Genomic DNA, 21108 nt, shown 5'->3' on the forward strand with positions numbered 1-21108 from the left:
ATGGGGAGAGTTGGACAAATACTTAATTAAATTAAATTATTAAATGTAATTATTAAATCCTTAATAATGCATTCATTCAGGCCTCTGCTTGTTTTGGATCACTGTGCTCTGCTGTGGGACTGTAATGAGTTATGAGTGGCAAACTCCAAGCTTGCTGTTTCTGAGCACCATCCCCTTCTGAGCTCTCTGCTGCTCAGAAGATGACTGCCAGGGTTTGATGCTCAGCAATGGTGGTTGTTCTGGTTGCTTATGGCATGATTCATTGGCTTAAAGTTAAGCTGATACTTTGGGACTCTACCTGATATCCTGTTTTGGAGAAAGAGGGTTTTGAGGGAAACCCAAAATACTCTGCTGCATCAAGTTTGTTGTCATTGTCTTTCAGTGTTAAAATGCCATTTAAGACATCTCTGATAGTCTAATTTTCTGTTTCATAGATATTATACACAGGCAAAGAACAAGAAAACATACAGGCCTCCTCATTATTTAATTTGGCTGAAGTTTAACAGGTTTGTTGGAAAAACCTTTCTTTCTTCAGGGCATGAAAGCGGGGTTGCTTTTGTGCTACAGTCATGCCAAAGAGCTTTGCTGGCATTACATACACAAATGAAGATTTGGGATGAATTTTACTCTTTGGGTTAGTGTTGCTGTTTCTTACTTTGTACATTGTCCTTGTACATTAAGTCTACACTGTACACTTAATCATCAAACAGAATAACTAAAAGACTATCTGACTCTTAATTACAAGTGAAGAGCAGAGTTGTAGGAACTTTTGTGGGTTTGGCCAAAAGGAACGTTTGTCTTTAATGTTCAGCATTAAAAATGACACGTTAAGGAATCTTTTAATTTTTGCTGGTTTGAGAAACGAGGCAGACAGGAAAAAAATCCCAGTGAAATCAACTGCCAAAAAAACAAGCTGACCATGGATTAAATTCAATAGTACAGGAGATTTAACCTTCCAAACTCCATTTGAAAAATGTTTCTCCCATTCAAGGCAGAGCTGGATTGCTTGTGGTTATACTTTATTATGTAACCTTGTCTGGGAAATTGAGATTTGGAGGGGGGGTCCCATTGAAATAACTGTTAAAAATTCCTTAGAAAACAGCACGGTTGCTGTGGGAGAGCACTTGCAGGTGTCTGTCCCTGCTCACCAGCTGGAGCAAGAGCACTGGGGCCGGCACTTTCATTTAAACACTGCAACATTTAATATTTCTCTGATGTCCTTCTGATCCTTTCTCTTGAGGAACTGAATGAAAGTAAACACAGAAGACATTCAGTGATGTTCCAAAGTGCACATTTTTGGCAGCAAGGAGCTTTCTCCAGATAGCTGCCTGGGAGTTTACAAATCTGTCACATCCTCATCCATTTTGTGAACCTTCCTTGAGGCTGCACCTGCCTCCCAGATACAGACGGGAAGAGAGAGGCTGTAGGTTTGTGATCCATTTGCTGATGCTTCATTAGAGCCGAAAGCAAACAGCCACATGTTAATGGGCTCAGCACAACACCTTGGGTGGCAAAACATCCTGTTGCTTGTTGGGAGGGAGCACTGGGTGAGTCAGTCGTGCTTTTTGTTGTGTTTTCCCCAACCTGGACTACGGGGATGTTTTTTTTTCCTGAGTGAAGCGTAACTTTCTCCAAGTTATTCTTGCTGAGAAGACAGGACAAATAGTCAAGTAATGGAGACTGAGTCACTGAGTGGAGAAGGATTCCTGGCGCTGCTGTGTTTATCCTGCACTGGAGCCCACAGTGGAATAAAGAGGGCAGCAGCGAGTCACGATCCTGCAGGACCGGGCGGGAGGGAGCTGGCTGTGCAGGTAACACAGCAGAAACATCTTCGGAAAGGCTTGAGTGTGAATTGTGCTGAAAACACTCTGCCAGTATTCATAAAGCACATGTTTACTGGTGAAATGTGGGCCACAGTAACTCTCTGATCTGCAAAATTATCCAAGTGTTTGTCTACAAACACGAAGGCTTTTTTTATTACTAATATTTGGCAGGTTGTCCATTGTGTTAGATTCAGGCATAGAAACTGAATTAAGGCTTACTACGGGATTTTGCAAGTGAATTGATTATTATTGCAGCTCAGCAGCTCTGGAAATGCACTGAAATTCTTTTAAGAATGACGTGGTCTGTCCCTGCCTCTTCCTATCTGCAGGACAGTTTTGTCACTGGCTACTCCAGGCTCGCTGGGTGACGAGACTGTCACAGGAAGATTGCAGCTTTAAAACTTTGGTTTTAAAGTTCCCCTAGTCCCAGATACAACCAGTTTGATGTGAGCAGCCCTTACTGATGGAGCTGAATGCTCTGAAAGGATGGAGGGCATGGAAAGGCTCATTTCTTGGTAGCAGCTTTTAGTCAGCCAGAAACACAAAACCAGACTGGTGGAGTCTGGATTTGGATCCTTGGATGCAGATGCTTTTGTAGCCCCTCTGGCTTCAGTCAGACCTACCACATAGGTACAGATCTGTGAGGAATCAACTACTCGTGTTCTCCTTGCCACAGTTTGGGAAGGGATCTCCTGGCCAGCTGTGTCCCTATGGGCTTTATTAAGAAACACCTGAACATAAGTATTTACATCCATAAAACACATATGTATGCTCTAAAACAGAAATACTCACTAGTTCTATTTGAAGGCATCCCTTCAAGGCTGGCAGTGATGTGGACGTAGAGCACCAACTATTTTTTACAAATTCTAGTACCTGTTTCTGGTGGGAATAGAATAGAGACAGCCCAGAAAGACTTCAGGGTAAGTCCTGAATGCTTCCAAATGTAGTTCATGATGTAGCCTCAGAGAGACAAAGGTTGCTTTACAGATACAGAAGGCATCTGTACAACTGCAAGGCATTTCTTCACTAACAAAGAATTAGTTATTTGCAAATAACTGTTGGGTTTTATCAGCTCTTCTCCCTTTTTCATGGCAGGAACAATTTGCTAAAATAGTTTAAATAGTTTGAGGCAGCCTAATGCTTTACAACAAGTATTTGCGATACTCTCTGCTGTGCAGTCCATTCACAGCAGTTCACAACAATACATTTCGTTCCTTCCCCTGCTTGTTCCTGCTCAAGTCTCCTGATAAAAGCCTGAGTTTATCTGGGAAGGTACCAATATATGTCTCTTTCACACCTAGCTAAATAATTTTTCACATGGCTTCTTTAAAAGCCTTTGGCTTTATCAGTGGAAAAAATGCTTGGAAAGGAGAGATTTGGTACTTAAATTAGTTCTATCAGCACTCCTTTTTTTTCTTTTTTTTTCTTTTTTTTTCTTTTTTTTTTTTTTTTCTTTTTTTTTTTTTTTGGTTGGCTGGGACTTGTTCTCACAGAACTTCAAGCTGGATTATTTGTGTTAAACTTCCTGACTGAATTCCGAACAAGTCATCTTTCCCCACAACGCTGACCTTTAGTACGAGGCCAATATAATTTTAATTTGTTTCAAGTTTCCCTTATAAGCAAGAGAACAAGAAACCATATCCCTCTAAGACCTGGTTAGCTAGCTGCATGGCAAAATGTTTTCAGATTCCAAGGGGGGAAAAAACCCCAATCCAGTTGGATATTCCAAACTGCCATCCAAGTGGCATGTGTGGGGTTAGCTCTACCCCCTTCCAAGGAACTAGTCTAAAAGCTATGGAGAATACTGAAAGGTATGAAGTAACTAACCCATTTTTGATCAGGGTTATGCCCTGATGGAGGCATTGCAGGGCAAATTCCAGGCTCCTGTTGGTGGTCTGTGGCTGTGGTGGGGCAGAGGTGCTGGCCCGGGCTGTAGTTTGCTGAGGACATCAGGCCACCCCCTTGCACTGCTGCTACCCCAGTGTCCTGCTGGCACAATCATCTGGCCACCCGTGCAGGGAGCAGGAACCAGGCAATGGAGCTGCCTGAATGCAACCCTTTTTTTTTTCTGTCTTTCTTTTTTCCTTCTCTGGAATAGTTTTAAAGCAGACTGGTTCCCTGCTCTGCTCCTCTGCCTGTGCCACCATGGGAGGAGGGCAATGTAGGAACAAGTGACTTGGAAGGAGCATCCTATGCTTTCATTTTCCAGCCACAATGAGATGGAGGACAGGCAGTCCTGTCACGGCAAGGAATTGCTGGGGAATGAGATGGATTTGGCTGAAGCAAATCTTGGTAGTTCCCTGTTAGGAAGAGAAGAGAGCAACATGTTTGGTAAGACAGAGGGCCAACAGTGGAGTAGGCAGCTTGGATACCCTTAAAAATAAGTAAGATATGCTTAACCCAGCAGCAGAGAAGTGCCACAGACAAGAGCCATGGGAGAATCCAGAGTCGTATCTGTTGTGGGGTGCCTTCCTTTGTCTCTATCAGGATAAAAGCACGTTTCCTGGGCAGTTCACCAGTCGTTTTGTTCTCACACTTGCTGCTGCCCATAACTGGAAATGCACATTCATGACTTTTGCAGAGACTCGCCTTTTGTTCCTCCTTGCTGCACACTTGGTCTCAAATGCACTTATGGGACTGCAGAGGACAGTGACAGATGTGGGGAGGTGATTTTTTCCCAGCACTAGGTGGCTGTGTGGCATTCTGCAGTGTGCTGTGCACAAGCATTTTAAAAGTTGGGAAGTGGGCCATTCTCATGGAAAGAAAGGCTTCTGTGTTTTCACACCTCTTCTTCAGTATGATCTTGTTGACGTTAGGAAAGCAAGGAATGAAGGCATTTTATTTGTCACTGGCTGCAGACACCCTTATCTCTGTGGAGCAGAGGTGGGCATGGAGCCCACCACAGAAGTGACCCTGGTGACTGGGCTGTGATTGCTGCAGTTGGCTGGTGGTGCTGCTGCTGCTTTTTGCTTAGAGGCTTGAATATGAGCATTAAAGAGAGAGTCTGCATATGTAATATCTGGTCCTGATCCTTCCAATGCTCGTGGTACTCAGAGGCCACGGGGTGCTCCACATGGGACACGAGGAGGGTCAGGTGGAGGGTGTCCACTCCCCAGGGGACACAGGGTGGTGGGTCCCTGACTTCTGGTGATCCTCAGGTGCCCTGATGTGCCAAGCTTTGCTGATGAACCAAGCTTGGAGAGGATTAAATCGTCCTAAGACCTGGCTGTGCCCCTGGGCTGAGTGGCTTTGCCAAGGCCAACAGTCCCCTCAGGAGCCATGCTCAGCTGCTGTTTTTTCATGAAGCCCAGCCCAGAGAAGCAATTAGTCTCCAAATGAAAGGCAGGCTGTTGTTTTCCTCACCTCTCGCAGCACTGTCTTCTCTCCTTGCTCTTTTCTCAGCCATGATTTAGTCTCTGTGCATTTCCCTGCCCATTCCCTGCCCTCTCATGAGCAAACAACAAGAACTAGGTTCTAGCTTAAACATAAATATAAAATCCTGGTGCAGTGGCTTGTGGATCCCACGTGCAGAAAGGCTGATGCAGCAGGGGTTTGCCCATGCTCACTTATTCCTTTGCAGTGAACAGCAGTGAAAGAACCTTTCTCAACTGAGATCCTTTGTGTCCTTGAGCTTCACCTTTGGAATATTCTGTAGTGATCAGAGCTACTGCAATTTTCCTTTTTTTTCCAGGGCTCTCTGGAGTGTAGATCATGCAGCCCCACACTGAAAACCACGATGACACAGAGCATTTATTTTACATTTTCATGGTGGCACATCCAGTGTGATGATATGTATTTTAAGAGAAGAGGCCTCGCTGAGGATTAAAGATCTTGGGATGTTCAAAGCTGCTGTAAATGCATAAGGTGAGATATCTAATGAATTACAAGGTCTGCTAGAATCAAATTGTTTGTTAAACCACTAAGTCTAGGGCACAATAATACGTTAGGTCTCCATTGTGCTGGGTACTGTATGTGGGTAGCAAAAGGCTGGTTTAGGCCCCCAGATGTTTTTTGTAACTGCTGAAATTCTTAAATGATGTCACTTTGCAGCCTTGTTTCATGCTTGCTTTCTCTGAATGCTCTTGAATGAAGATCCCCAGGACATAAGAGTAATGTGCAGGAGTATTTGTCCCCAGGATTTTGCACAGTTGATCAGACGTGAAAAGGAGACGCTGCAGTGACTCATCTGACCTTGCAGACCCAAGACTCCGAGTGCAGACAGTGGGCTCTGCTAAGGTCCCCATCCCAGGAATGCAAAGCATTCCAGAAGCTTTCCTCAACAATTCTAGATAGTGGCAAGCAATTTTCTCACCAGTGTTATGTAAAATGGACAGAGAAAGCAAAAGACTAATTGGGTAAATTATTGCAAACTGCTTATGAAATCCCTTTAATTTACACTTAGCAACACAAACCCACGGCAGGAATGGTACTGCTAAGGACAGCTTAAAGAAATATATTTTCTTTATAGTTTTCTTTTTAATAAGGGCAGTTTCCAGTGCTACACATAGGAATTCTTCTTATAGCAGAACTGCTGCTATGTTAGGCCAGGAAGATTTTGGCAATACTGAAAGATTTGCTAGTGTTTACTCATAAACTTGTAGAATTGCAAGACTGTCTTCCTTGTAATTAAAAGCAGCTTTTTGCCCTCAGAAACTTACTGTCCAAATTTCAGTGGGATAGATGGGTACAGGTGGTGGGCATGGCGTGTCCCCAGCTCTAACTGGCAAAACTCATTTAGCCATAACAGCAGAGGAGGGCATTAGGGAGGGATTTAAAGGAGGATAATGAAGTAAATAACTTTGGAGTTCCTTCTAAATGCCAATCCTCTATAATCGGGAAGGGCCATGTAGGAGCAAGCCCTTGAGCACAGGGGGCTGGGCTGGCCCTGCCGTGCCCGGGAGGGGCTGCAGGGCGGTGGGAGCTCCCAGCACTGCCCAGGGAACATCCCCTGGCACTGCCAGCGAGGGGAGGGGGGGACGCCCTCTGTGCTGTGCTGGGTCGTGCAGCCCAAGCCACTCACAGAGCTCTGAATGACCAGCTTGGAATATGTTTAATGGAGAACAGTGGGGCTGGAGCTCGGGGTTTTTTAGGGGAGGGGGAGGTCAGTTTGTTTCAGTGTCTCATTTTCCATTGCAAGCGAGCTGCCGCACGTGTTTGCCCTCTGCAGGCAGCGGCCGAGCCGGGCGGGTCTCTGGGGGCAGCGGCCCGGCCGGAAGGGGCCTGCCAGGGCTGCTCTGGGATTTGTTTGCTTTTGATTATGGGAAAAATAACCCGAGATATTTCTGTGCACGCAGAGCATTCTTAATGACTGACAAATCTGTTGTCAAGTAGGGACAAGGGGGAAGTGCCATCCTGAAAGACGGCTCAAATGTGGTTTGGAATAGGTTTAAAAAACCCAAACAAAAACTTATTTTTAGTGACTTCCAGAAGCTTCTACTACCAAAAACAAAAACAAAACCAAAAACAAACAAACAAAAAAACCCCCCAACATAATTGAGATAGCTGCACAGTTAAGCCTGGCCTTGCTGTGGTGGAACTCAGTGGAGCTCATTGCAGTTCACAGCAGAGGCAGGGCAATAGGGTCTCCTCCACAGCCCCCCAGATAACCATCACTGGTCTCCTCCAGGTGAGGAACCCAGCACAGGGGCTGTCAGGAGGAACCCAGCACAGCAGTTGTCAGGCCTTGGGGGGTCATTTACACAGTGTGGGGGGATTGCTGAGGTTTTGTGCTGGCCCTCAGCTCCCATGAGCCATCCCAATGGCCCTTCAGGAGGAGAGGTGCTGTTCTTGCCTTTCTAGTGCCTGCTTGGTAGCTGGCTCTGCTGGGCCCACCAGGCAGCACTGGGGAGGACTGAGGATGCTCCTCACGGGTATCTGATTTGAAGTAACTTTGATATTTCTGCTGGAAAAGGTCCTCTGGTGACATTCCCATCTCCTTCAAAGTCAGTGCACTTGGCACCATGGAGAAGGCTGAGCAGTGACCATCTGCTCTTCAAACCAGGCACTGGCTGGGTCACTTCTGCCTGTCCCACCCTTTGTCCACCTTTGTTTTACCTCAGCTACTGTCAGGTAGTGAGAGGAAAAATTCAGTTAAATTATACCATGAAATCCAGTATGTTTTATCAAAGCATTGTCTGGCAGCTGCCAGAGCCTTTGGGATAGCAGGTTTTCTCCTGTATGTTGCAGAATAAAATAAGAAACATTTAAAGAAAACTTTGTTTTGCTCCACCTTCCTTCTTTTCCGATTCTGTTTGAAAGATGCAACAGCACAATTTTTAAGGACTTCTGCTCTATTTCAGAGGCATTCATGGACTCTTCCATATAGACATCTTTGTTGCAAATATTTTCTTTTAAATAGAGAATGAAATAGTATTTACAGTCAAGTAAAAGCAGACCTTACTACAGCTGCATGTGTCTGACTTTTACCATTAACTGAGGTATATTGGGGTGATAAAAGAACAGTTAGCCAAATAAACTGCAGTTATAGCTTTTATGGGTGAGGAGTGTAGGTAGTGAATTAACTATTCCAAGTTATGAGACATCACTAGAAGCAATAGAATGTGTCTAAAGGGACTGTAATGTTTGCTGCACCAAGACTTGCCATTTTTCCAAAAGGATTCCTGTGTGACAGTGACCACTGGCAAGGGGCCTGCGTCGAGGGTCCCCAGCCCTGGCCATCTTCCTCTGCTCCCATGCTGGGAAATGCACTGATAAGGAGTGGAAAAATAAATGGTGCAGAAAGCTGTGATGCTTTTTTTCTGTTCTTTTCTGATGTAGGAAGAAGTGAGAAAAAGGATCAACTCCCAGGTGAGCTCAGGCACAGCCAGGTGTGGAGGAGTGCCATCACCATCCTCTTGGAAGACAGTCAGCAGTGCCTGCTGCAGGACACTGGGGCCTCTTTTTGCCTCATCAAAGAAGCTCTGTGGAAAAATTTTTTGGGGAGCCATGTCCACTGTTGGAGGTAGGTGCAGTTAAACATGTGGCTTGCAGGTGCTGCAGATAAGTCTTGTTGCTCTCCCTGGCATTGCACCCTGCCACACAAGCCATTTTAATTTCCTTCCCTACCCTGTTGCTGTATCCATCATTACACAAAGTGTGTGAGCTTTTGAAAACTTCAGGTGAAGACACTGAGGTGAGACCAGAGCCACACCATACCTGACCTCAACAGAGCAGAATTTATCACTGCTTTATTTCCCCTCTGCCAAGCTCGGCACACTTGACTCACAAAGCTTTCAGCTGCAGGACTGAGGTGGTAAAAGGCACAGCTTGGCACAGTGATTTTCTTTCCTGTCCTGTCTCCCTGGGGGCAGGAGGCAGCACAGCCCCTTGGTTTCACAGTGCCAGGCCCGTTCACACGGGCTGGGAAACGCTCATGGCACCGTTCCCTTCCTGTGCTGGGAGCACCGAGGGGCGTCTCTGGCCTTCATTTGCCTCACCAGAGCAGAGAGTAATTAACTGATCACTTGGCTTTAACATTCCTGCCATAGCTTAAATGTGCCAAAATTTTAATGAACATGTTTTTTTTGGACAGACCACTTAACCACTTGAATTACTGTAACTAACCAATGCAGCCCATGTTCTTTGAGGTGATGACTTCCCAGACATGTCATACAACTGGGGGGGGTTGAAGATTTTTTTTTTCAGCCATGATGCAAACCTTTGAGAATTTGTTCTTAAATGTGTTGCTGGATAGATTATTTTATCACTTCACTATCAGATCTCCTCATGGCTCCTTACTTTTCGTGCAGTTTTCAGTCTGTACTTTTATGCTTTTTGTGTGAGTACAGTGATTTGTACTCTCTAATGCTGTATGTTGTCTTCTGATGGGACAGAAACCAGCAGCACAGGGACAGTGCAGGTAGTGCAAAATGAGCTAGTTCTTAGTGTATGTTTTAAACAACGTGGGAACTTGGGATTGCTCACTGTTAAAAGATGGTGGGAATTGTATTGAGCACTAGGATAGGATCTCAAATGAATATTGAACAGGAAGAAAATATTTTTTGTCTTCTGAGTTTTACTAAAAATTGTGGTTAACTCCATAGCTTTTAAAATACATAATTCAGCTGCTCATAAGCCCAGTGGTGGTGACTGAGGGGTGACCTGCAGTTTATTCCAGAACCCAATGCCCTCTGTTTCGAGGGTGACATTTTCATGTCCAGCTTAGACACCCAGTGAACACTGGTATCTCCTACTCAATGTCAAGCTCTTCTCACTATTTCTAGACCTTGCTTAGTAGTTCCTCCTTCAAAGTTTCCTATCTGTAAGTTGCCCCAAGCATGAGGTTGTAGCACCAACTGGGGTCCTTGTTTTAGCAAATTCAGCTAAATTCAGTGATGGCATCAAGTTGGGTGGGAGTGTTGATCTGCTGGAGGGCAGGAAGCTCTGCAGGGGGATGTGGACACACTGGATCCATGGGCTGAGGATAACAGCGTGAGGGTCAACAAGGTGTAGTGCTGGGTCCTGCACCTGGGTCACACCAACCCCTGCAGTGCTCCAGGCTGGGGCAGAGGGGCTGGAGAGCTTCTCAACAGGAATGGACTTGGGAGTGCTGGTTGGCAGCTGCTGAATGTGAGCCCAGGTGTGCCCAGGTGGGCAAGAAGGGCAGTGGCACCAGGCCTGCTGCCATGGTGTGGCAGCAGGACCAGGGCAGTGACTCTCCCCCTGTGCTGGGCACTGCTGAGGCTGCACCTTGAGCCCTGTGGTCAGTTTGGGCCCCTGACTGCAGGAAAGACACTGAGGGGCTGGAGCGTGTCCAGGGAAGGGAATGGAGCTGGGGAGGGGTCGGGAACACCAGGAGCAGCTGAGGGAGCTGGGGGGGGCTCAGCCTGGAGAAAAGGAGGCTCAGGGGGGACCTTCTGGCTCTGCAACCCCCTGACAGGAGAGGGGGGCCGGGGGTTGTCGGGCTCTGCTCCCAGGGAACAAGGGACAGGAGGAGAGGGAACGGCCTCCAGCTGTGCCAGGGGAGGGGCAGGTTGGAACTGGGAAAAACAACTTTATGGAAGGGGTTGTCCACCTTGTCCTGCCCTGGGGAGTGTTGGAGTCCTCATTCCTGAAGGGCTTTAAAAGCTGTGTAGATGTGGCACTCGGGGACATGGTTCAGTGGTGGCCTTGCTGGATTAATGGTTGCACTTGATGATCTCAGAGGTCTTTGCCAACATAAACAATTCCATGATTTTTATATACACACATATAGTTTGCTTTGAGTGTGTGTGTGTGTGTTGATGGTGGTGTGTTGCATCAAATGACTTCTCATCCAACCTCATTTATTCTAGGAGTCTGTACCCCGTGGGGACTACAAGCTGAGTGACAGGGGTTTGAGCTGAAGACACCTCCCCAGCCTAGTTCCCGTACTTCTCATGGTTTCCATAACTGGCCAAATGTCTCTGGTTGGGCCCTGGGATCACCTGAATCCCTGTAGCAGCCAATAGCTGCAAGGTGAGGGGTGCAGCCCTGGGCATGGCTGGTAAGGTGGAAGAGCAGGGCTGCCAAAGTCCTCCCAAAACATCTACATGCCAGATTTAGCAACCACGTGTCGTGCAACAGCTTCGTTACACCCGGGCTGTGGCTTGGCTGCCGTGCCAGGGATCCCAGCACAGCCCAGCCCTCGGAGCCGGGCCTGACTCACCCCCTTCCTGCCACGAAAGGATGGGCATTTTCCAGCATGGATTTCCTGCATGGAGGCCCACAAGGGGCACAATATATTTTAAGTTCTTTTCAGTCAGGCTGATTATGAGTTGGTATAAATTCTTGCTGCATTAAGACGTCCTAGATTTTTATTGAGTACATTTGTGTCAACCATGTGCTTAGGCCCTGTTAAAATGCTTTGAGTTGGCAGTCTTTGTGCCTTTTTTTTTTCCTTCAAGGAGGGCATGAATTGCTCATTTTGAATGAATTTTTCAAAACAGAGAGAAAATAGCATGGATGTGAAGGCCCTACAGAAGTGTGGTACATCTGTTTCAAAGCACCGAAGTGCAGACCGAGTGTCCCTAAAACAATTGTGGCATTTGTAACTCTTTCCATTCTGACTGCGCGAAAGGAAAATTTGCCAAAACAGCCATTGTGGGAAAAGCCTCCAGTAAGTTTTATTTCCAGCTGTGAAGTCATCTGGGCTCTGCTGAGCCAGGGTGGCAGAGCTGGGGAGGCCTCTCTGATGGGAGGGTGGCAGCACACCGGAATAGCAGCTCGTGAATATTTGACTTCTGTGAGTCACTGGAGGGAAGAACAGTCACAGGGAGAGCAGACTGACCAGCTTAATGGAAAGGGAAGCCACTGGATATGAGGAAACAAGGAAGAAACTGGTTCTTGTCCTCTTTCCCCAGGCCACAGCTGGAGACAAGATGCCAGAACTGATGCACGTTCTGCTCGACAAGGCCAAGGGGTGACGAAGGTAAATGTGACCAAGCTCCATCTGTGCCATGACACTGGAGACAAGGAAGTGGCAAAAAGCTTCAGAAAGGTAAAATACCTAAAAAATGCATCTCTTTGATCCCATCAAAGCTCTGGCTACAGTTTCTGAATTCCTGTGACTCAGCAAGAATATGGAGAAAATTCCCCAGTCCAAGGTCCAAGTGCTTAAAGCTGTGTAAGTTCATAGCCCAGGCAAGTCTCTTCTGAACACTCCAAAAAAAACCAGGAGTCTTGGAAAGCAAATGTCCCTCACTACTGACTGTCCTACATGTGAACTAGCCAGACTGGTTAAAGCTTAATTAAAACTTGCCAGAGTGGCTAAATTCCTTTCTAAGTGCAGCTGCAGAACGTTAGCTGTGGGCATATTTTAGACCTTAATTAGTAACACTTGCACTGGAGGACCAAAACCTTTCATGAATGCAGCTGCAATCAATTAATATCAGTCAGGCATTTCTGTGGGCAATACCAGGCTCTCCTGAAAATTGTTTAGTGCCCACCTAGATTTAAAAAAATAAAATTCTTATGCACAACAAACTACAAAACCAAAGATAACTACAAAATGTCTTTATTGAAAAAAAGCAGATTATAGCATCTAAGGTTAAATGAAACTTCTGACTTCAATATTAAATAACTTAAGATGATAGCAAGTTGCTTCTTCTTTAGATAAATAAATCTACATTTCCCAATTTTTTTCTTCAATAATCAAGGGAATCAAACACTGAAACACAAAACCACAAGTAATTCTAAAGACTAAAAGACAGAAGCACATTGAAAGGTTTTACAAGGATATATATACAAAAATAGTTAAACTAATGTATATTTTCAGCATGTAAACTAGTTACATGATATACAAACTGGGAATTCATATATTTCCTACAAAATAAAAATCAACGTTGGTCCAAGTTCTTGGAAGAAAACTATATTCTTTTAAAGAAAATGAAAATATTTCTCAAATGAAAACTTAATTTAAGTCAAATTATATACTCTAGTTTACGGCATTAGTTACAGGATGAATCACAAACTTTTAAACTTTTCTTGAAACACAAGAAAGCAGCTTTTGTCTCCTTCAGAGCTTTGGTTTACTTTACTACTCTGGAATTTCTGGTCTTAAAGAGCTCCTCTAACCATGTTTTCCTTTTGAAGCTCCACCTTACAAAATATATACACACGTGCACGCAAGTGAAAGGGAAAGGAAAGAAACCCAAACAAACCCTCTCTGTAAGGGCAGTTATCTGAGTGCATTCTTTTGTTTTGTTTTCAAATAAGTATTTTGGTCCTTTCTTTGGAACACTCCTCCCCTGGACGGGACTCTGCATCCCCACAACAGCTCTGGGCTGCAGGGCCTTGGGAAGATTCCCCACCCAAGGGGAGAAGGTGCAGTCCTGATGCAAATGAGAACAGGTTGTTATTGTTTTAACTTTATGGAAACATTCTGAAAGTACAGCAAAGGCTTCTGAAGAACGATCACATCATAAAATGAACTCGGGAAGTTTACGTCTGTGTTCAACTGATTTCAGGTAAGAATACTCCGTAAGAAAATCACTAAAAGAAACTTTCTCCTTTACATAATTCCCAGGCAGGAGGTAATGTGCAGAAACTGCCACTTGCACTAAAGAGTACAGCACATCATTATCTTAGGTTTGATTTTATTTTTCTCTTTGATTTGAGGGGGGGGGAAAAATCAAACCAAAACTCCAAACTGGCAAATTTCACTCAAGCTCCAGCTTTCATAGTAACTGTTGGAAAAGCAAAGCTGTACTTCATAATACAGTAATGGAATGCATCTGTCTATAGAAAATACTGGAACAACAACTGCTGCTTTCTGCTTTTAAACAAATTGCTTATTCTGTACTGAAATATCACCTTTTGGTGATACTTAACAGATCAGAGCTGTGTAGAACTACAGGAGACTCACAGATCAACATGAGAAATAAAATTAAATATTATTCTGTTCTACGGGATGATCGTTTAAAAAAAAAAAAGAAGAAAAGGTCTGGTATGTACATGGTTGAGTTTGCTGTGCCTTGGAAAGTATGCTGGAAACTTAAACTTGCCCCAGAAGGAGGTGAAGTGCTTGGGAAGATCCTGGCAGAGGACAGGTCCAAGTGCCAGAGTCAGTCACCTCCAGCTCTGGCCACTGTCAGCTTGGGGGTTTTGCTTCTCTCCTGGTAAAGCAAAGCACTTTTCCAGTCCAGCAAGTACTGTTATGGGATCATTTGCTCCCAGGAACAGACACAAACCTTCTCTCTGCATTTTAATGGTTCTTTCCTTATTTTGGGTTCCTCAGTACACACTGTAAAGACAAGTGAGTGAAAATGCCTCCAAGCTAAAGGTGGTCCAAGGCAGCTCCTTCAAAGGAGAAAGCACTGCCCTGCAGCTGATGCTAAAAGTTTATCCTGAAGCTCTGGTATCTTCCATGGTTGTAATAACCTTAAGGAACTCACCTAGTCATACTACCCAGTTTAAACCAATTTTTTCCCCCTTTTCTAGCCGTTGCTGGCACACACAGTTCCACTCCTCCTGAGGCTGGGCTGCTGACTATGGACACAGAGAGAGTGCTTGCAAATGCAAAGTGCACATGCACCCACTGGCCTCTGGTTTGCAGGCCAGGCCTCTTGGGCCACAGTGTAGAAATGGGGCTACTGGTTGCACTGCAATTCCTCCAAAACCTGGGGCTCACATTAAATATGTTAATTATAAACTGATATATACTAAGTAAAAAATGACTTTTTAAAAGAGCATCTGACTTGCCCAGAAACATTCAGGAGGACAGGTTAATCTAGGCCAGTGGAAGGCTGGCAAAAGTTCAGGAAGTGTACCTTTTGTTCCTTACTGACAGACAAAAATAGTTCTCAGGAATTTTTCCTGCCCACCCCCCTTCCCCCATAAGAAAATTCCAGACTATCAAAAAGTTCTGTTAAGGGAGTTAATTATTCCACTTAGGAATTAGTGTCCATTGGATGCTCTTTGTGCTTTTCAAGAGCACCACAAATGGCTTTCAAAAAGTCAATGGAGCATAAGAAACTAAACTGCAATGGTGTTGCCAAATAAGTCATCTCATCAGCCTGCCTGGTGAATTGAACACGGGATCATTTCCGACCCGATCGCTCCCATTCTCAGCGTGGGGAGAACTGGCAGGGAAACGTCCCCATTTACACATGCAGTGAATCTGCTCTGGAATTTCCACTTCCTCTGGAGCAGAAGAATTTTATTTTATTGCAATTTTGAACACAGTTAAAGACAGCAATGATAAATGGCAACTTCAGGAAGGCTGGATCGATTCCCATGAGAGCACAAGGAATTTTTTAGACATACAGATGTGTGATTTGCATGTAAATCACCAGCACATGGTAGAAAACAAACCATAAAAAAAGATTCATTTAACTTCCTATATGGAAGACATATATTTTCCCCCAGAGCTCTGAGGGTACTGTAAAAGCTTATGCAAAACATGGAAGTGTGTACATTCTATGTACAGCTAATACTTGTTGGAAAATACCAATGTTTCAATGACCCGACTCTCTAAATTCTTATTTCTGTTAAACTGTACTTTGTTTTCCAATGAAGACAATCCCCCAATCAGTTCAAAAGTAATCCAGAAAAGAACACAAAGCTGAAAAGGTAATACAAAACCACTGTCCCTCTCCTTCTTTAATAATGTCTCAACATACAATCATAAAGCAGTTGGTAACAGATGAAGTCTTGTATCAAACAAGCCATATAAAGACAAATGTATTTTTGCATAGAAAGGGGCAGCTAAACCACAACAAACAGGTTTGAAAGATGAATTCTTTAGTAAGTGCCAAATGGTCCACTTGATATGAGTGAGTTTGGAAACCATGGCTACCTTGTACCCAGCCAGCAATTCCAGGGGCTGTGCCACCCTGCAACTGCTAACCCTGCACGTGCCAACCTTTTGGGGATAATCCTCTGTAACATGGGTTTTACAGGAAGTGCTTGCCATACTTCTCGAACAAGCCCAATAATTAGTCTTTGGATGACTGTGGAACCTTGTAGGATGGAGAACTGGCCTCACAGGATGCTGAGCCTGTGCTGAACCTGCCCTGGCTACAAACACCCACCTGCCTCCTCCCCACTGCTGCTGGGAATCCAAGTATTCTCTAAGACCAGAATTCACCAAAACTAGCTAAAATGCTAGCATTTATCTTATCATGCCTGCTGCAATATGATAAGGTGCTAACTTTTGGAAAGTAATTCTACTCTCCTCACTCGGGTGAAATCACTGAAGGAAGTGAGCAGGGAGTGCAGAACAGCCCTTTGTACCATTGTTTTAGAAATGCTGCCATTTACAGTTACAGTTTAGTGGTAAATTATTTGTTCAAGTAGATGGTGTCTCAGTGAAAATGTCTAGATAAAAGAATGCATATGTACAAGATCAAAAAAGGACCCTTCACCTCTGATTCAAAAAATAAATAGCTGGTTTAGGTGGTTATTACTGGAATCTCATCTTTAAAGGAACACGAAAGTCACTTTTACATATTTGTCTTCTCTTTCAATTGATCCTGGCAATGTCCCTCAGAGTTCTGTGACATGCATGGGGTAGCTGGGAGGGGGATGTGATGGCAGTTTGATGTTGAGGCGCCTGATGTGACAGCTGTGGCAGAGCAGGTGGCCCTCCAAGGGGTAACAACGATGGCCTTCCTCATCATTGAGCTGCAAGCCACAGTCCTGGAGGAGACAGACAGCCCAGGTTAGTGAGGGAGTCAGGCAGGGCACCTCCCAGCACTGCTGCCCTGTCCTGCACAACCCCAGAGCTCCCTCCCTGCCTCCAGAGCAGCAACCCCGACAGGCTGGGGGGGGACCCTGACAATCCACACCAACATCCCTGAACTCAAACAGGGCACTCCAGAGCAGTACCCAGCCTCTCTTCCACCACTGTTTCCCGTTCTAGTCTCTTCTTCAGCTCATAAATATTGATGCCAATTGGCCAAAAAGCAGGGCAAGGACTGACCCTGAGAAATACAACGTGGGAGGGGTTAGAACAGAGGAGGAGCTGATGCTGCAACACAAGAGCAGAGAGCACAAGCAGAGAATGAGAGGAGTGGGGAAAAGGGGGGAGATGAGACATGTCTGAAGCAGCACTATGCTTTCTCTAATTTGGAATTAAAAAAAAAATTAAAGACTTCAAGGCCAATTATCCAACTTTACTGGAAATGCTGGTACCTCTGCGACTGGCACATAACTACAGGGACAACGTGGGTGAACAACAGAACAGGAACAGAGAGAAACAGAAAAGCAGCTACCAGTAATCCTGCCTGCTGACTGTTCTGTAGCCTGCAACAGAAACAATACTGATTTTCAGCTGCCATCATTATAATTTTGAGGGCATTTAAAAATCATGGAAATTTGGTGCTCAGATTTGATGTTTCAAATACGTTAAATACTTAAAAATTGTTACTGTGACCAGTCCTGAGAAACCAGAGATTCTAAATGTGTATCTGTGCACTTAATAGAAAGGGGGAAATAGGAAAAAATTGGGCATATAGGTTATTTTAGACTGAAAATGAATAAAAAGCTGTTAATTGGACACGAAGAATGATTTTTCACCTTTCACAGCTCAAGTTTAAATCCTCAAATTTTACAATGCTGAAATAAGGCTGAAAATGGGTTTTAAAGTGAGCTTTAAAACTGGAATGTTAGTTTAGTGAGGCCAAAATCAAAGTTTCTGCCAAGGTAATTTTCTGTGTGTTGCTAGATATTATGTAATAATTTTATAGCCATTTGTGTAAGATTTAAAATTAGAATTTACCAATTTGAGACACCCTACAGATGTGCCAAGTGTTGACATCTCTTTGCCTTTCCAAAATGGAATTCCCTCTGTGCAAGGAGGGACCTTGTCAGTGGGTTCCAGTTCCACACTGGGGGTCTGTTGATGAGTAACTGCTCGAACTTCTCTGCAGAAGTGAAGTGGTTGCACACGAATGATGCAGAAAAGCAGCAAAATTTCCAACCTGACCACTGACTGCGGCCACCAGGTGAGGATGCAGAAGCCATCGTAGCATTCCTCAAAATACTGGCACTAACTCATCCAGCAGCATTTGGGGACAGCTGTACAGTCTGACAGCCTGGTCTGAGACCACGAGGCAGTGACCCACCCCTGCTGACACGTGGCCAGCTCCTGATTTCTGTACAGAAGTGCACTCTGCCTCTCGGGGCAGATGTGGAGGCAGCCTGATTTGCCTCAAATGGGAAGGAGAACGAGGAAATGAATAATGAAACAGAACTGAAAATAAACCCCCAGTGGGACATTCTAGCATAAAGTCAAAAGCCTGAGAGAGAAGGGGAGGGAGCTGTCATCTGAGGTGAAGCCTGCACAAAGCAAGAGATGGGGGAAGAAGGAGGAGGGAAGTACTGCTCTCCAAAATACTGCGATTTCCTGTGCCAGTTTCTCCTGAAAAATTAATAGAAAAGGATGGAGTATCAGGTGTCTCTGTTGGAAGGAGACAGCTGAGTGCATGGGGTCTTCCTTACATTTAGGGACATAACATTTCAAGATGTCCTGAATTTTGTTATTTCTCCCTCAATCAGAAGGCTCTTTGTAAAACCTTGTGCACAACAGTGTGTGAAGACAGCATTGCTGCACTGCTGCCTCTGGTGCTAAAAGTTAGGCTCTGTGTGGATATTCATATGTTATATCAGAGCACCAGACCTACAGTGAAAGGGAAGTTTTTGGTTGATCCCAACTTAGAGAGTTTGTTTCCCTCCTCATGTTCCTGGATGCAGAGCTCATGATGAACTCAGCTCTCCTCTCCAAAGCAAGAGCACTAATTCCACAAATTGATCTGCCACAACACGTGTTTAAATGTTCTGCATAATAAGAAACTACTCCCCAAAAAGTGAGAGTGGTATCCTTATCTCTTTTCTAGTAAGGAATTCAGAAGGGAAAAATCAGATCCCCCAAAAAGCCTTCCAGTCAGGGTTCTTCCCTGCACAGGCCATGTGAATTCAAGTCTGCTCAGATTAGAGCCCTACGGCCTGTATCCAGAGATGAGGAAATAGAGAACTGGCATCTACTCTTTGTTCTCTCCCCATCTGGAAGTATTGAGAAAATCCAACCCAACCACTCAAACCCAGCTTTGAAGTTATTCTATTGGGTAAAAAACCCAACCCAAGCCCACTTCCAGCCCTGCCTGCCTGAGCTGTGGGGCAGGGCCCTGGCCAGGAGTGCAGAGCCAGCAGGCACAGCCCTGCAGTGGGTCAGGCCCTGCCCAGAGCTGCTGTTGGGGTGGGCAGAGGTCCCAGCTCACCTCGCAGTGGTAGCACTCCACGTGGTAGTCCTTGTCCATCGACACCACCCGGATGGTCTCCTCGGAGCCCTGGTGGGAAGCACAGACAGAGTAAGAGTGGTGCCTACACAGCGTTTCTCAGTGGTCACTCAGTGCCCAGCCTGGCTCTTTGGAGAGCTGATTCCATGGGGGATCCCCTCTCCCCCTGCACAGCACAGCTCTGGGACCCCTCAGGGTCCCGTCCCCTGGTGCACGGCCCTGCACCTCTGGTTTGGCTGTTCAGCAGCACTGTGGGTCTCTGACACATCTCAGCTGGAGAAGCCATTTGGGAAGTGTGGCCAAAACTTCATCCTCAAGGGACAAATTAGTTTTGAAATGAAATAATTTTCCAAGGGCACCCAGGATCTCAATGAGTGACCAGTCAAAAACCTGCTGATTGGGTAACTTTTCCTAGTAGGCATCCTGGTGTGTTTTCCAGGACTTGTACTCCCCTCAAACCCTCTGCTGCACAGCTCTTTAGCACATGCACATGTCACTGTGTGCAGCCCACAGGGACTGACATACCAGTCTGGCAGGTAATTACCTGCACAGGCCAAAACCTCAGCGTGAGGGTGGGTGCAGGGGCGTTGTGTAATTCCTGGCTGAGCCCCAGGCCCTGCAGAGCAGCCCATACCCTTCTGGTAACCTCACAGGCTCCCTTCCTGATCCACTGTGAAGCCTCTGAAGCCAGAGCTCATTAAATGTGTTGCCTTGCCTTGTTTCCAGCTCCAGGTGTGGTTAGAGCAGCAGGTATGACATGGACTATGTCTGAGAGAAGCAGTGGGCAAGTCAGTACCTGAACTGCTAGACTTGAACTAACCTAGGAAACCTCCCTGGGAAAGAACATGGAGTGTCTCCTGCTAGTCATCAGATGAGTCAGCAGGACAAATGCCTTTTTTCCCCTTTTCTTTCTTTCTTTCTTTAAAAGAAAAAAAAGTTATTTTGTAAGATCCAAATTCAGGGACATTTACATAGGGGTTTTCTCCTCCCAACCCACCACCAGAACAAGCAATTCTAGCCCAGCCTTTAGAAGGTTTTTAGTGATGTGAGACCTGGCCAAGTAAGAGAAACACTAATGACAAATGAGAGTAACATGCAGAGTGATGGGGCATGTGAGAGGCTCCAGCCACAGGCTTTACTGGGGCACAGCAGCTTATAGGAGGCAAGCTCTGGCTCTATAAACATGGCAAGAGGACAAGCTGAGGCCCTTGTTTACAAACGAGCTGGTCAGTGACCTCAGCAATGGGAACTTGGAGGGCCCTGCACCCAGCAGAGCACAGGGGAGCACCACTTAATGCCCAAGTCTAACTGTGCTGACACCACTGGGGCTGAAGCTGCAAGCAGGTTTCACCTGCCTTCCATTTTAGCCAACTTTGTTGTTGCCTTTTCCATGCCTTTAAGCACTTTGGTTGCCACCCCAGGATGTGTGACAGAATGTGTGGGCTTCTCACAGGGGCAGGGTAACCATCAGATGTCCTTTCAAGGGCTTTACTGCTTGGGTTGTTGTTGGAGCCCCAGTCAGGGTTTTCAATTAAATGAGACTTCTACCAGCATAATTAGGAGCTGGAAGGCACCCTAAAGATACAAAGTCC

General features: G+C 45.4%; 1 protein-coding gene and 1 long non-coding RNA gene across 2 annotated transcripts in view; one reads left to right on the top strand and one right to left on the bottom strand.

Annotated features, from left to right (window-relative positions):
- Positions 1 to 13897, top strand: part of LOC135422246 (uncharacterized) — a 50650-nt gene extending 36753 nt beyond the window's left edge. Inside the window, exons 3-5 of the long non-coding RNA XR_010434390.1 lie at positions 5515 to 5687; positions 8601 to 8784; positions 12143 to 13897. This is a non-coding gene — a long non-coding RNA (uncharacterized LOC135422246). The remainder of the gene's footprint in view (positions 1 to 5514; positions 5688 to 8600; positions 8785 to 12142) is intronic.
- The window catches only part of WTIP (WT1 interacting protein), an 85854-nt gene continuing 77525 nt past the window's right edge, over positions 12780 to 21108 (bottom strand). Inside the window, exons 7-8 of the mRNA XM_064671312.1 lie at positions 19499 to 19567; positions 12780 to 16919 (exon numbers count right to left, since the gene is read on the bottom strand). Of these exons, the coding sequence (XP_064527382.1) occupies positions 16767 to 16919; positions 19499 to 19567 (222 nt within the window). The 3' untranslated portion in view covers positions 12780 to 16766. The remainder of the gene's footprint in view (positions 16920 to 19498; positions 19568 to 21108) is intronic.

Source organism: Pseudopipra pipra, chromosome 14 (assembly GCF_036250125.1).
Source record: "Pseudopipra pipra isolate bDixPip1 chromosome 14, bDixPip1.hap1, whole genome shotgun sequence".
Taxonomy (NCBI): domain Eukaryota; kingdom Metazoa; phylum Chordata; class Aves; order Passeriformes; family Pipridae; genus Pseudopipra; species Pseudopipra pipra.